At 34.6% G+C, this 13944-nt stretch overlaps 1 protein-coding gene across 3 annotated transcripts in view; it reads right to left on the reverse strand.

The window, feature by feature from the left end:
• TDRD3 (tudor domain containing 3) overlaps positions 1 to 13944 on the reverse strand; it is a 135786-nt gene that overhangs the window by 14443 nt on the left and 107399 nt on the right. The window contains exon 13 of one of the 3 annotated variants that reach the window (XM_025049013.1): positions 7982 to 8086. The exons of the other annotated variants lie outside the window; for them this stretch is intronic. Within the exon in view, the coding sequence (XP_024904781.1) occupies positions 7997 to 8086 (90 nt within the window). The 3' untranslated portion in view covers positions 7982 to 7996. Of the gene's footprint in view, positions 1 to 7981; positions 8087 to 13944 lie in introns of those variants that run through there. 3 annotated transcript variants of the gene reach the window in all.

Raw genomic sequence — 13944 nt, forward strand, 5'->3', positions numbered from 1 at the left:
GTGGAAATTAGAAAGAGTATTCTCTAAAAAAATAATATCTAGATGGATGGCTAAAATGTAGCTTAATCTTGAAAACAGATTCCAATGAAATTTAGGTGAAAAGAGAGTCTCAATATAAGATTAAACTCTTTTAGTAACAGAACAGTAGGTGAAAGAACAGCTTGGTTTTTCCTACCTTATGTAAAATACTTTCTAGCCTCTTGAAAAATATTAGCAGACACTACCCACACACATCTTCACTTCTCTATTGAAAATCCTCAAAATTAGTGAGAACTAATTTTGAATGAACTAAATGGTTGAAAGACACTTTATCAAAACAGTATATCACATATTCAGTACAAACGTACTGCTAGGCTGAACATTTTATACATACATACATATATATATATAATTTCATTAACTCCCCCACAAAATCCTCCAGTAGGCTGGTATCATTTGTTTTCATTTACAGATAAAGTGTCAGGTCATGCCACTATGAAGTCAGTGAGTCTGAAACCTGAATTTCAGCTCTGCAAATTACTGGCTCATTGATTTTAGGTAAGTTGCTTAACGGCTCTGAACCTGTGTTTGTAGTTTTCTTTGTGAGCAAAATGAGAATACTAATGATTATTTCATAGGGTTCCTACAGATTAAATCAGTTAATGTAGGTCAATAGTCATACATGGTGCCTGGTGTATGTGTTCCAATAATGAGCCGGCTTTGAACAGGAGGAACTCCGATCTTCATATTCTCAATCATTTATTTTCCTTTATCTCGATAAGTCAATAGCGGTATCTTATAATTTTGCTGTTATCAAATATAAAATTACTCTTGGTATGCTTAGATTTATGGATTTTTATGTTCAGTATGTGAGGAGATAGCTTTTTATTTTATTTTATTTTTTAAATCATTCCCTTTCCAAGCTTAGTCTGAGATCTTCTCAATCATTTTTTGACAGTTAGATGGTTGAAGAAAGAAAAAGGTATCACAAAGATATTTTCTAAGAATAATAAAGAAGGCAAACCAATTTCCATTAACTTAGGTAAAGCAAAATTAGATAGGATATATCACTTGATATAATTAAGGCTATTAAACATATTACATTTTGCTGTAATAATAGTATTTCTAGGTTTATCTACTTCAAGAACCATCTTTTGATGACTAAACCACCTGAAATACTGAGATGTTCAATACAAGCTGGGGGAATTGATAACATACTTTTTGGAGAGTAATTTGCTCATCATCTTACACAAAGAAAGAACATAATAAATGTTTGTTCCTATTAAACATGTGTTATGTTCTCCCTGTTCAATAACAAGGCTATTTCGCCCCCACTGAGCCACGGCTGAAATGATGACAGGAGGAACAAATCAGGAAGGCACGCAGTCTCTGCGTTACAGGGGTGAAAGAGTTTCTTGGGTTTTTTAAATACTTGGTATGTATCTTTCTGAAAAGTATTAAGGTAAAACAATCGAGTTTTTAAAAAATTCTAAATTCATCCATGAGACTTAAGTGTACTCCTTTATGCAACTTAAAATGCCTCTTCCTCCTCTCCCTCCATCCCCCCCCACACAATTGAAGCTTATTAAAATAAGTACGGAGAATAGATCCTCCAGACTAGAAGGAAGGGATGGCAGGCTATCAGCGGTGATGTCTACATTGCACAGAAATGTGGAAATCTGAGAATTACCAATTAAAGATTCATGAGACATCGGTAAGACTAAAACATGTTATGGCACTCTTAAGGGTTTATAAACTCGTTCAGAGGGCAAAATGCACGATACACAGTCAGATTTCACTTTCTTCTTCTACTGATAAGGGCATGACGGTCTTTAAAAGCTGAACGAAAACGAGAAGGAAACGCCTGTCCGCAGTTGAACACTAATTTACGTAGGACCCGGTTTTGACAAGAATCCTGTCAACGTCAGGCAGCAGGTACAGTGACAGCAGGACGGGCTGAAAAGCTTGGTGGCAGAGCTGGGTTGGAAGTCGCCAATTTATGAAGGCTGTTACAAACCACGGGATTTTAAAAGTGTGAAGGAAAATGATTTTTCATGAAGAAAATGAGGGAAATTGTTATAACTTTGCAGGCAATACTTTTAGTTTAAAGGGACACATTTCCTTCACGAGAAAAAATGAGTTTACTTTAAAATTTTAGCAGGGAAAATAAAAGGAAAAGAAATTAATTTGAAGGAAAAGATGGTACAAAAAAGCAGTTTGGGTTTCCTTCCAAGAGGGATAATTTGGGATGGAGTCTCAAACTTCCTGATATGGACGTTCCGATCAGTAGTGGCTGCGGCAATCCAGTCAACACACATGACTTGGAGGAAGTGAACAAGGGAGGCTGCTGCTTCCAAAGCCTCATAGGAAAAGTGAAAACCTGGAGCCAGTAGTAATTATGTGCCAGGCGTGTCACTCATTCAATGACCGAACGAAATGCTTACGGAGCAGCTACTATGTTCCTTACAACAGCCCTAAGAGATCACATATTTTTATTGCTAATTTTTAGAGAAGAAAATAAAACTGAGACTTAAAAAGATTATATATCTTGCCCAGCTTCTGTTGGACTCTAAAGTCCATGCTCTTTCCACACACCCAAATGGATGGAGAGGCCAAAAGAGAGGATTACACTGATTGTGTTAAAACTCTTACAAGGCTTATATACATAAATCAAAGTCAAGTGCTTTCCACCTCACTTATGTTTTAAATACATTATGAAAATAAAACAAACTGATATCATTTAGATGCTATAGTTCTTACTGAAAAACAGAAATTATCCACAATGCTCTCTACTCTGAGCACCATGTATGTACTAGTTGGTTGAGAGAATAACTACCCTGAAATGACTACACTATCATTAAGCACCTACTCTATGTTAAATAAATTCATGTTGAACAAAGAAAGAGCTTAGGGTAATGTCAGGTACAAAGTTAAGTGTATGATAAAGTGAAGTATTATTACTACTTCACAAATGTAAACTTATATTCTTTATAATGGCACATACTACAACAGTCTTCTTTCATTGGTTTGAGTCAAGCAATTCGATCACTGTGTTATCCCAGTGAGTTACAGAGTTGAGAACCTAACACACAATGCTAAAGGAGCCTTTATGTGGCACTTTACATTTACAAGGTGACTTTACAGTTATTAGTGTTAATAACCAAAGTAACACAAAAGTGAGGCCAAGCATCTGGTCAATTAGCAACATGTTCATTTCATTTTTCTTCCATTGAAGAAAGGAACCCAGAGGCGATCTTCTTCACTGAGACAAATTCTAGCGGCTTACCAAATACAGTCATTGTCTCTAAAAAATTCATCCAAGTTAATGTCCTCTCCCCTTGGTATCTGCAGACATGGAGTATTAACTCTCCTGAGAACATGGCTACTGAGAAGGGAAGCATAATAAAGTAGTAAAATTCACCAATACAAATATTTTCATACCAAATTCTTCACATTAACTATTACATGTTCCAAGACATGTATCCTCAGAGACTTAGATGAATACAAATAATTGTTTTGTATAGTTAATTGGCAAGGTCCTAAATTTACCTAAGAACTTATATTTTAAATATGGAATGTTTGTTAATTTCATAATTTGATAAACGTCATAGTATTTTGCTCCTATGTTTAATGAGTGTCATCACATTCAATGGCATGAACTTTCAGACAGACTCTTAAGTTCTCTTAGTGACAGATGGTAAGTTGTTTAGGCTCTTTTTAGGACCCTTATCAATATTTTGGGATGGGAGCAATTAGAAAGGGATTAAGTGTTTGTGAAAGGCCATTCCCTTCAATGCTAGAACAAAAATATTTCATGGTCACTTATAAATCAACGATATGATCATAATGAGCATGTGTACTTAACAGGATTACCTGGTTTCTTATTTAGATTTTGTTTTTAATTCCATAGCTAGTGGTAGACAATTCTTTGTAATTGTCATATAACAATTATGATGAGCATTAAAAATTTTTTTCTCATTTAAAACTGTGTCCATGTTAGGAAAATAAATGCATCAGTTAATAAATAAATCAGTCAATAGATAAATAAAGTCTTAAGAGATTAAACATTAGTTTAACATCTTTATCTATTTAATGTATCACTTCCGGGCATGATGACAAGCTCAAGGCGGCCTGAAACTCTGTTCATATCCCTAGAGTTACATTAATGTTACTAGCAAGAGCCTAAAATCACCTTCACAGGGCATTTTCCAATAGTGAATTTTGCTGAGGTCCTAGGGCAATAATATAACCGTTATGATTATGAAGACTTTCAAATATCAGGTCCCTAATGAGAACTTCTACTGAAAACTGGCTGAGTGGTTAACTATTAGCTTCTGCTTAATAAACACAGGAAATTCTTTTATTTGTATATCCACTTAACAAACTTTTCTTGCAGCTACTAAAAGGCTGGAAGCTGAGAAGAAACTGTCACAGAATGCTTTGCGCATGATTTTTACTAAAGGTTGAAAACATTGCTGTGAAAATAAATACAGCCTCGGTCAGTTCCCTCTCCCATTCTCCAAGGCAGTTTCTAAATCTTTACATGTCTGTTCAAAATTCCTCTCCTACCCTTCACCTCATTACTTTCAACAGATGACCTGTGCTTTTACTTCATAGAGAAGAGAATTCATTAGTGAAGAAATATCCAGCTTCCTTCCCTGACAGCTTACCCTTATCCATACCTGTATTTACTAAAACAAAACAAAAAACAAACAAAAAAACCTTTCATTAAAATTATTGGGGTGACAATGGTTAATGAAACTATATAGATTTCAAGTGTATCGTTCTATAATATACCATCTGAATACCGCGTTGTGTGTTCACCATCCAAAGTCAAGTCTCCTGTCACTGTACATCTGACTCCCCTCTACCCGCCACTTCCCCTTCCCTCTAGCAGCCGTCATACTGTTGTCTGTGACTATGAGTTTTGTCTGTCTTGTTTGTTTGTTGTTTTCAGTTTTATATCTCACATGTGACTGAAATCATATGGTTCTTGACTTTTCCTATTTGACTTATTTTGCTTAGCATGATAATCTCTACATCTGTGTTGTCCAAATGGTAGTATTTCATTTTTTCTTAAGGCTGAGTAATATTCCATTGTTTTTATGTACCACTTCTTTAACCAATCATACCTCAAAGGACATTTTGGCTGTTTCCATGTATTTACTTACTTCCTCTCCTCTCTCTAGTGTCCTTCAACATACCTGAAGTCACAGGCGGTTATATCCCATGTTCTTACTGCTTTTTGTAAATCCATACTTCTATTTTTACGACCTCTCCTTCTCTCTTTGCTTCACTATGCTTTTGATGTGAACACACTTGTTTTCACCCTGAGCTCCTTTAGTCTTTATTTACATCTTCTACCCTCTATATCTTCACAGCCGAGATCTGAAAAGAAGACTACACTCCATTTTCTTATTTCCCACTCATTCTCAAGAAACTACAAGTTGCCTTCGCATCTACCATTCCACTGAAAATGCATTCTAAAGTTATCTGTCACCTGTTGATTGTCAAATCCAAAAGGCACTTCTCAATTCTTCTATCTTTGGAGCATTTTATGTCGCATATTTGGCACCCCTCCCCCGATGCCCAACGCCCTGTCCCTTCTTGGCGTTTCCTTCTCGAAGTCTCTTCACACCCTTCAACTGTGAAATTCACCGGAGTCTAATCCCAGTCCCTGTCTTGTCTCTCTTTACTTACGTACTTTCTCTAGGCAATCTCACCCATCCTCTTCAGCCTAGACTCTGATGCCTCCAAAGTCCTCATCTCGTCTTAATTGCCCTTCGAGACTTTCAAGACTCACATTAAACTTCATTCATATTTAAGTATTTATTGAAAGCTCCTTCTGTTTCAGATACTGTCCTAATGGCTGAATTCTGAAGGTGTTTTGGGGACAATACCAATAAAAGAGAATTCTGCAAGAAATTGGGAAGTAGGTAACATGGACGTAGTGAAGATATGTGGCAAGACTGTACGGGGAAGTCTACTGGTTTAGTTGTGGGGAATTTAATTTACTAACTATAGATAGGAACAAGTTTGAGGATCATGGTATTTTATCATGAAAAACTATAATCATGTTGCTGTTAATCTCACCAAGGCAAAAGGGCCAAATTAGAAATTAAGAAATGATCTTTTTGTTTATTTAAATTTTTTAACTCCCATATTTTCAGATCTGTTTTTGCAAATTTTAAGGATTTAAAAAAAAAACTAAACTAAAATTTTTTAATCACGATCAACTTTCTTCCTGGTAATTTTATTTTGCTTTCTTTCATTTTTTCAAATAAAAAAATATACGACAAAATTACGGAAAGTTTATAAAATTGAAAAAATATATTTACATACACGTATATAATTCAACTACACTAAAACAACCACTACCTTGAGTATATTCTTGTTCAAGTCTATACATTGCTTTTATTCACTTAACATAAATATTGCTCATATTAAAGCCTTCGTGATTTTTTAAAAATCATAGCTGTATAATATTCCACCAAGCGGATGAATGATCATTTACTTTACCATTCTCTTATTGCTGGGGAATTATGCAACTTCTGGTTTTTTCCTATTACTACAATGCTTCAATGATCGTCCCTCAGCAATTCACTTATTTCCTTTGCTCGTTCCCTAGGGGAGATTAACAACTAGGGGATTACTGGTTTAAAGGGTACAAACATTTTTAAGGCTTGGAAAAAACTGGAAGCATCATGCCAACTTACACTGCCATCGGCAATGCATAAGAATACTCACACCTGCGTCTTTGCCAGCATGAGCATTACCATTTAATTTTTTCCCATTAACTCATAAATTTAACACTGTACTTAATTGTTCAATTTGCATTTGATTACTACCAGAGTTCGATATGTCTCTCCAATTTTTAGTTATGAAAGATGACACTGCTACTTCAGCAAGAAACCATATCGAGCATATAAGTCAATGGTTCAAGGCCGTAAAAATAAAATAAAAAATAAAATCTTTAAGAAAGTTAATCCAATCATGACATGAGTAACTGTTATTGTGCTGCATGGTAATCACGCATTAATGGCAAGCAGGTCACAGAAGTGGCTATTATTTACACACAGCCAAACGAAGCAGCGTTCTTAGATTATGGGGGGAGGGTTGGCCCAAGTAGAGCCATAAGCTCTTCTCATGCCCTCATAAAGATCCCTTGATCTAAAACCAGATGTGATCCAGAAGGCAAGTTCTCTTTCTTTCTTAGCACTGCACAGCCTCTGTAAACTGAGCTCCCAGTAAAGATAACAGGCATTGTAGTGTAGCAGGGCTGAGAGTGGGCTACGACCTACGTCACTGAGAAGCAAAGATGAGGCCAAGTGAGACGTCATGCAAAGGAATGGCCATCAAATCCTCTGTCTCTTCTCTCCATGACTACTCCTCAAGTTAAGGATCTAGGTTAGAGACTTCTGAAGACTGAAGTATTTCCATCTCTTTTCCCCCGCAGAGAAGGGCTTGAAGCATAATCATTATCCCAGTCTACCCTACTAACTAATGGAGGCATGATCTGGGTAACAGGATTTAAGGGACCTCCCTCTGCCAAAATTCTTTCACGCCAACACTGTCTGAATTTCCATGCATTAGAGATTCTTTGATGTTTCCAAGCACGTAATTCTGAGATTAAAAAAGAAAGGTGAGAGTGTGAAGGGTAGGCAGGTTAATAGTAAAAAAAGCCCCACACTCTCCAGTGATGATTAAGTTAACCAGTCTGGTTTTATGTTCTTACAATACTTAACTCCAAAGCATGCAAAGAATAGGAATAAAAGTTCCAATATGGAGAGGGCATAGAGAAGCGAAAAGAGTTAAGTCATTTTGGGTTGCTTTAAAAATGCACAGCTGAGGAAACCAGACTACAGAAAAATAGGGAAGGAAGAGGTCAATCTTACAATAACAAAAATTTATGTTTCTATAGACCTTGGGAGTTTACAAAGCACACTTCCACCGATCATATTTTTTAATCCTCACAACAACCCTGTACTGAAACTGAGACCCAGAGATATTAAGTAACTTACCCAAAGCCACATAGGTAGTAAGTGGCAGAGCCAGGACTCGACCCAGGTCTTCTGATTCCTCCTGTGCATTTCCAGCTCCCCGGGAGCTGAAGCAGGGGCAAAAGGGAGGCGGAAGTAATCTGCCCGAGACCAGTGTCGCTCTCTCCCTTCTTTCAAAGGCCAAGCAGAGCAGACTTTAACTCCCTCAGTGACCCTTTTCATCAAATTCTTTCAGGATGAAGCACATGGAATCTGAAAATGCTTCTCAGCCTTGGGCCCAAGAATGGCAATAAGTAGAAAACACTGCCAGAAGTATTTTTGGCCGTACTTTGTCATTTTTGTAAAATTTATTGGAGCCTCGAAGCATAGTAATTTGGAGAGTAAAACTTGTTTTTATAATTGCTATTATTTAAAGCAGTTTGTTTAAAAATTTTTGCTTAGCAGTTTCAGTCAAACCTTTTAAATCACACCGTTATAAAAAATTACCTTGAAAAATGCCCCTAAGAACCAAGATACTAAATCTATCTTTAACCTTTGTTTCTATCTTAATCATCTTTCCTCAGTGATTATTTTCATTAAAGCAATTATAATCATTAAAATGGATAGAATGATCAATCTTTTCATAGTGAACTTTAAATATTTTCAACAAACTAAAAGAAAATATGTGCATCTTGAGATATAAGCCTTTTCTGAGATGTAAATTTTATATTCATTTCTAAATCATATCTGAAATGCTTTTTAATATAGTCTTTTATAATTAATTTTCTATAACAAAATTCAGACTTTCCAGTCTCTAGTTTCTTGAAATTCCTTAATTTTCCTTAGAGAATTATACTTTTTCATTTCTAATCTTAACTAAGTTTTCAACACATTCGATTAGATATTCTTTTCTTTTCTTTTTTTTGCTTATTTCTTAAGAATATGAGGATATGGTCTAAATGGACTGGGCATATGACCAACTTGTTATCATTTCTAGATCTTTTTGTAATCAGCTCCAATACATCTCAGTCTCTAAGTCTTTTCATTTATGAGAACCACTATCAATAGGGCCAAGAGCTAAGTAAGCATTAACACTAATCACAGCATACAAAAGATCAATTGAGGACATCAGTTTACTTGTGCTGAAAGCTTTTAGAGGCTTTCTGAACTTTAAAAGATGCTCTGTTTAACCAGATTTCATTTGTGCATCAGTCCTATCTGGGATGGAAGATATCCAACTTAGTAGTTTAAAGCCACCTGAAAAACCTTTAAGATGAATAAAAAGGCAGTAAGACATAAAAAATAAAATAAAATGAAAGAGGAGGAGCTTGGATAAGGAGGAAGAAAGAAAAAGAAAAAAAAAAGAAAAGAAAAAAGGGTTTAGCTAGAAAAGATAAACAATTTCTAATAAGTACTAATATTTTCAAGCTTTGATATGTCTCCCCTTTCTCTTTACTTTAAAATTTCAGTTCCATATTTAAAAAATCTAATTAAGCCTAACATTCTTTCGGGTCCTTATGTTCCAATTCAGGAATTCCTAATAAGATTTATATCATCTGATCTCTTTATGAGGAAAAAAAACCACACGAGTGTATTTTCCCCTACATTATTTAAGCCCTACTTAAGTTTTTTCAAGATAAAATGCTCATTATATTCTCCCAAATCACTCACTGTATGGTACCAAAAATAGTTGCCAACCTTTAAAAAAAATCACAAGTCCATAAATCTTAGAATTTGAAGCATACGGAAACAGAATCTTTTTTGTATAATAAGCTCTATGTTAAGCATCACCGAGAGGGCTGACCCTAATTTCCTAATCACATGATCTGGGGAAAAAAATGGGCACACTTCAAGCAAGATAAAAATGCCCAAAAAAGGTTGTTAAAGTTATGACTAGTTTTGAAAAATCAGTGTTGGCCTTCCCCACTTACTTCCCGCACACTATCCTATTCATTTAACATGCATAACGAAATTATATCAAAAACAATGCCAACAATAGTTCTCAGACTGGAACCACCCCAGTATGATAGAGGCCTTATTAGTATGTTAGAGGTGGCTTCTGGAAAAAAGAAAATATATCTTCTACTTCTCTTATATCCTTTGAATTCCTTGGGTATGTAGACTAATCTATTTTCCAAAGTAGCTTTGTTACGAAAAGCATTCAAAAAATATTTGTTGAAAAACTATTCTATTAAACTGTCATACTCGAGTTTGATGTCTGAGAACTCTTCAGCGCTAAAGGTGACCACCAGGACTACTACATTGACTATTCGATGAATAACTCTGACCTCCTTCTACGGTTTCCCTTCCAAACCAGTTCATTTGCTCACTTGAAGTTCTGATCCCACAAAGCAATAAAGGACATGGTACTTAACAGTACTTATCTACTGCTTATTTACAGAGTTCCTTTGCACTTCACTAGCCATGATCCAACCATAAATTCTGTCCCCGTTTATAATTATAAGTGCTTGGAAAAGACATGTTTCCTAAAATAAGAATTCTTGCCCCTCCAGAACTCTTAAGAAAGCTCAAGAATTGAATCCAAGATTATCAATTCATTTGACTTAACAACTATTACCAGGAAAATAAAATAGGAGATCAAGAGCAGTTAAGTATAGGAGTTTGTTGTCTAGGAGGTCTTTAGCAAGTTAAGACTACTATTCAAAGGCTTTAGACCACACTAGCCTATTAGTAAGAGAGCAATACAAATGAAGAAAGAAAACAGAACTTTTGGTCTTTCAGGAGTCCTCTTCTCCATTTAAGAATGTCCAACGCCCAGTGGAATTTACTTGCTTTGATGCTTCCTTCTGATTTCGTAGCCAGTGCCAACTCAACAAAAAAAGGGATTTCAGATTTTGCCTTAGGCTAGATTATAGGATAAAAAATACAAAACCACAAATGATAAAAATACCTTATTGCTGGAACATATAAATATCATGTGGTTTATGAGGTGAAAATTACAGAAAAGGGCAGAAGTATTATAAAAGCTGTTATGGGAGTCTACACAAAAGCCGGTTTCTAAAAGTTAATACATAAAAGTTTCCAGAATTAGAGTTAAGTTAAAATTAAAAGACCAGTGAGTTGTATATAATTACATGTAATATAAAAACTTAATTTTATTTTTATGTAATAAAACACTGTTATTAATGGCATAAGAACTTAGAAGGGACATAAAATTTCAGGAATATATTTTGTTCTCTACTTATAGAAAGGCAAAGAATCTTGGGATATGTTTGAGGATAAATTCACTTTGATATATTTAGTCTCTATTTGTAACATAAAAAAATTATTATACTATTAAGAAGTCTGGAACATCTAAAACAATATATTCTAAAGATAAACCTTCACTCTATTTTAAAGATGGGAAATTTGAAAACTGGAAAGAAGTTAAGAAGATAGTGAAGATATTTTCCAAAGTAACTCCTGTAGACATTCTATAACAGGATCTATACAGAAAAGAAAAGTCCCACAAATAAATAAGTTTGTGAAGCAATATATACTATATATTGCTCTCAGAGATTTAAAATACATATTAATCTGTTATGGCTCAAAGAAGTCCTGTAATTAAAAAGCGTACTTAAATTTTTTAAGCCAGCATTTTCCAAATTTATTTAACCATGAAGCAGAGCATGTTCTCAGAACACTTCTGAAAACCCTGAGCTAGACGAACTAAGTATGAAAAAATATGTATACAAAATGACTTTTGTATTTTACCATGGTCAAAGCTGCTAAACTAGAGTCTCTTCATCATGTTTACTCTTAAAAGCTGTATGTTTTGTTTTGTTTTTTGTTTTTTTTTAAGGCAAATAAAATGTACTCACTGTTGCAGTATTCCCTTTCCCTTCTGAATGGAGTTCTCAGCCAATGACAGGCTGTTAAGGGAGTTATTTCAAGCCAAGGTGTAAAATTCTTTCCGATAATTTCCAGGTCTAATGGTACCGGAAGTTCTATAACATCAAAGCATTTCTCACAAGGAGACAGATCAACTCCATTCTTTTCCTAAAGGTGTGATAGCGAAACCTATTGCACATGATTCTAGAATAAATAGCGTAGGTCCAATGAAGTTCAGGAAATTAGGATCAGTAAGAAGGGTACTCCATAAATGTCAAGAGATACCACTCACTAAAGGTAAAAAGAAAATGAAGCCAAAAAATACAATGATGTTTAGGAAATAGAATCAAAACAGAGAGAGATCACTAATAAACAAGATGACGAAGATAGAATATAGAAAAATAGTGTTAAGTAGAGACACATAGGTGACCATGTAAGATTAAAAAAGAGAATGAACAACCAGTGACTCATTATGGTGTGCAGTCAAATATGTCCCCGAGTCCCCTTTTAGCCCATCACCGAGCAGGTTCACATTCCCTGACTGTACCAGAGGGAAGGTGCTCTGCGGGAGCTCCCTCTGAAAGGGAATAAAGTCTACAGTGAGAGGAGCAACATTTGTCTGCTTTTTTTAGGTGCAGATGGAAGAGGCTCAGAAATTCACTAGAAACTAAAAGAGTTGTGTACATATCTTTTTAATTCACTAAGGATGCCTCTTCGAATTTATAAAAAAAAAAAAAAATCTTTAAAACATACTGACATGAATCAAGGCATATATCCAATATAAGATTAACTTCTTTGGGAAGAAAGAAATAAAACCAAATGAAAATATTCCTCAGATTCATTTCTTTTACTACTTTATTTCCTGTGCAAGGAGTATATTAGCAAGGCTATTGCATGCATATACATAGGAATAGAAAAATTCAACTCAATTCGAAATTATAGCTTTAAAAGTCCTGATAAGTAAAGTAAATGAAAAAACAAAATTTACACTCAGAACAAAGCTCGGAGCTACTAAATCATAATGCCAAAGGAAAAAAATAAGTTCACTTGACAATCTCAGCCCCCTTCAGCTAAAATCTTACCCATGATGCCTCCTTAAGACTACTTTGAAGGAAAAATCAAAATCACATAATATTCAGCATAAATCTAAAGCATCATGAATTTACTTCTTAATTAATCAACACTATAATTCAGGAGTCCATACTTTAGGCTGCCATTAATAAAGAGGAGACTTAGAAGATAAGATTGACAATTATCTACTGGTATTATTCAAGTATACAAAAAAATAAAAAGAATGCTGTGAATTTTCCACAGTTATGTTAACTTTATACTTAATATTAATATTTAAATAATTTAAAGTTTAAATTGTTTTTATGAACTGTAATTAAAGTTAGAAAGAAATTTGAGTTATCATTGAAATGACTTTCAAAAGAAAGAGCGCATTTTAGGTAAATATTCTATCATGTTATTTCACTTTAGGAGTTATTTCACCTTTAGGAAAAAGAAACATGAAATAATCATCTAATCTATACTTTCATTGCTCAATAAAGGAAAACTCAGATTACCCAGAAAACTTTTAAAGATGTTTTTATATACAGTTCCTTTGATAGATTACAATATATTAAGTCATCAGATAACAAAATTCAAACAATGCTTTTGTACAGGTCTAAAAATAGCATGTTATACTCTTAGTATTAACTTAAATGGTGAATAATGTAGCTAGGTCAAAACTACTGTTAGGTTTAGCTATCACAAACTAAACTTGGGCTTCAGGATTGAATAATGTAGCTAGGTAGCTAGGTCAAAACTACTCTGTTAGGTTTAGTGATCACAAACTAAACTTGGGCTTCAGGAGGTAGGTATAAATAGTATTTAAGTTGACACTGCTATGTATATGGCATACATTTATAAATGAATCATCTTTCCCTCTATGTCACGGCTTTCATATCTCTAGTAGTTTTTTGTTTAATTCACAACCTCCGGTGGGAACTGTGAAAGTCCGGGTAATAGATGAAGAAATAAATAAAGCGGATCAAATACAATCAAACTTTATTAAAACAAAGCTTAAAGATAATGCATGAAATCCACCAAATTCTACTGCCCATGATTTGAAAACTATGTTTTCAGGTGGGGCTAAACTAGCTGTACAGTTTCA

The sequence above is a fragment of the Pteropus alecto genome, unplaced genomic scaffold, assembly GCF_000325575.1.
Source record: "Pteropus alecto unplaced genomic scaffold, ASM32557v1 scaffold35, whole genome shotgun sequence".
In the NCBI taxonomy this organism is placed as follows: Eukaryota; Metazoa; Chordata; class Mammalia; order Chiroptera; family Pteropodidae; genus Pteropus; species Pteropus alecto.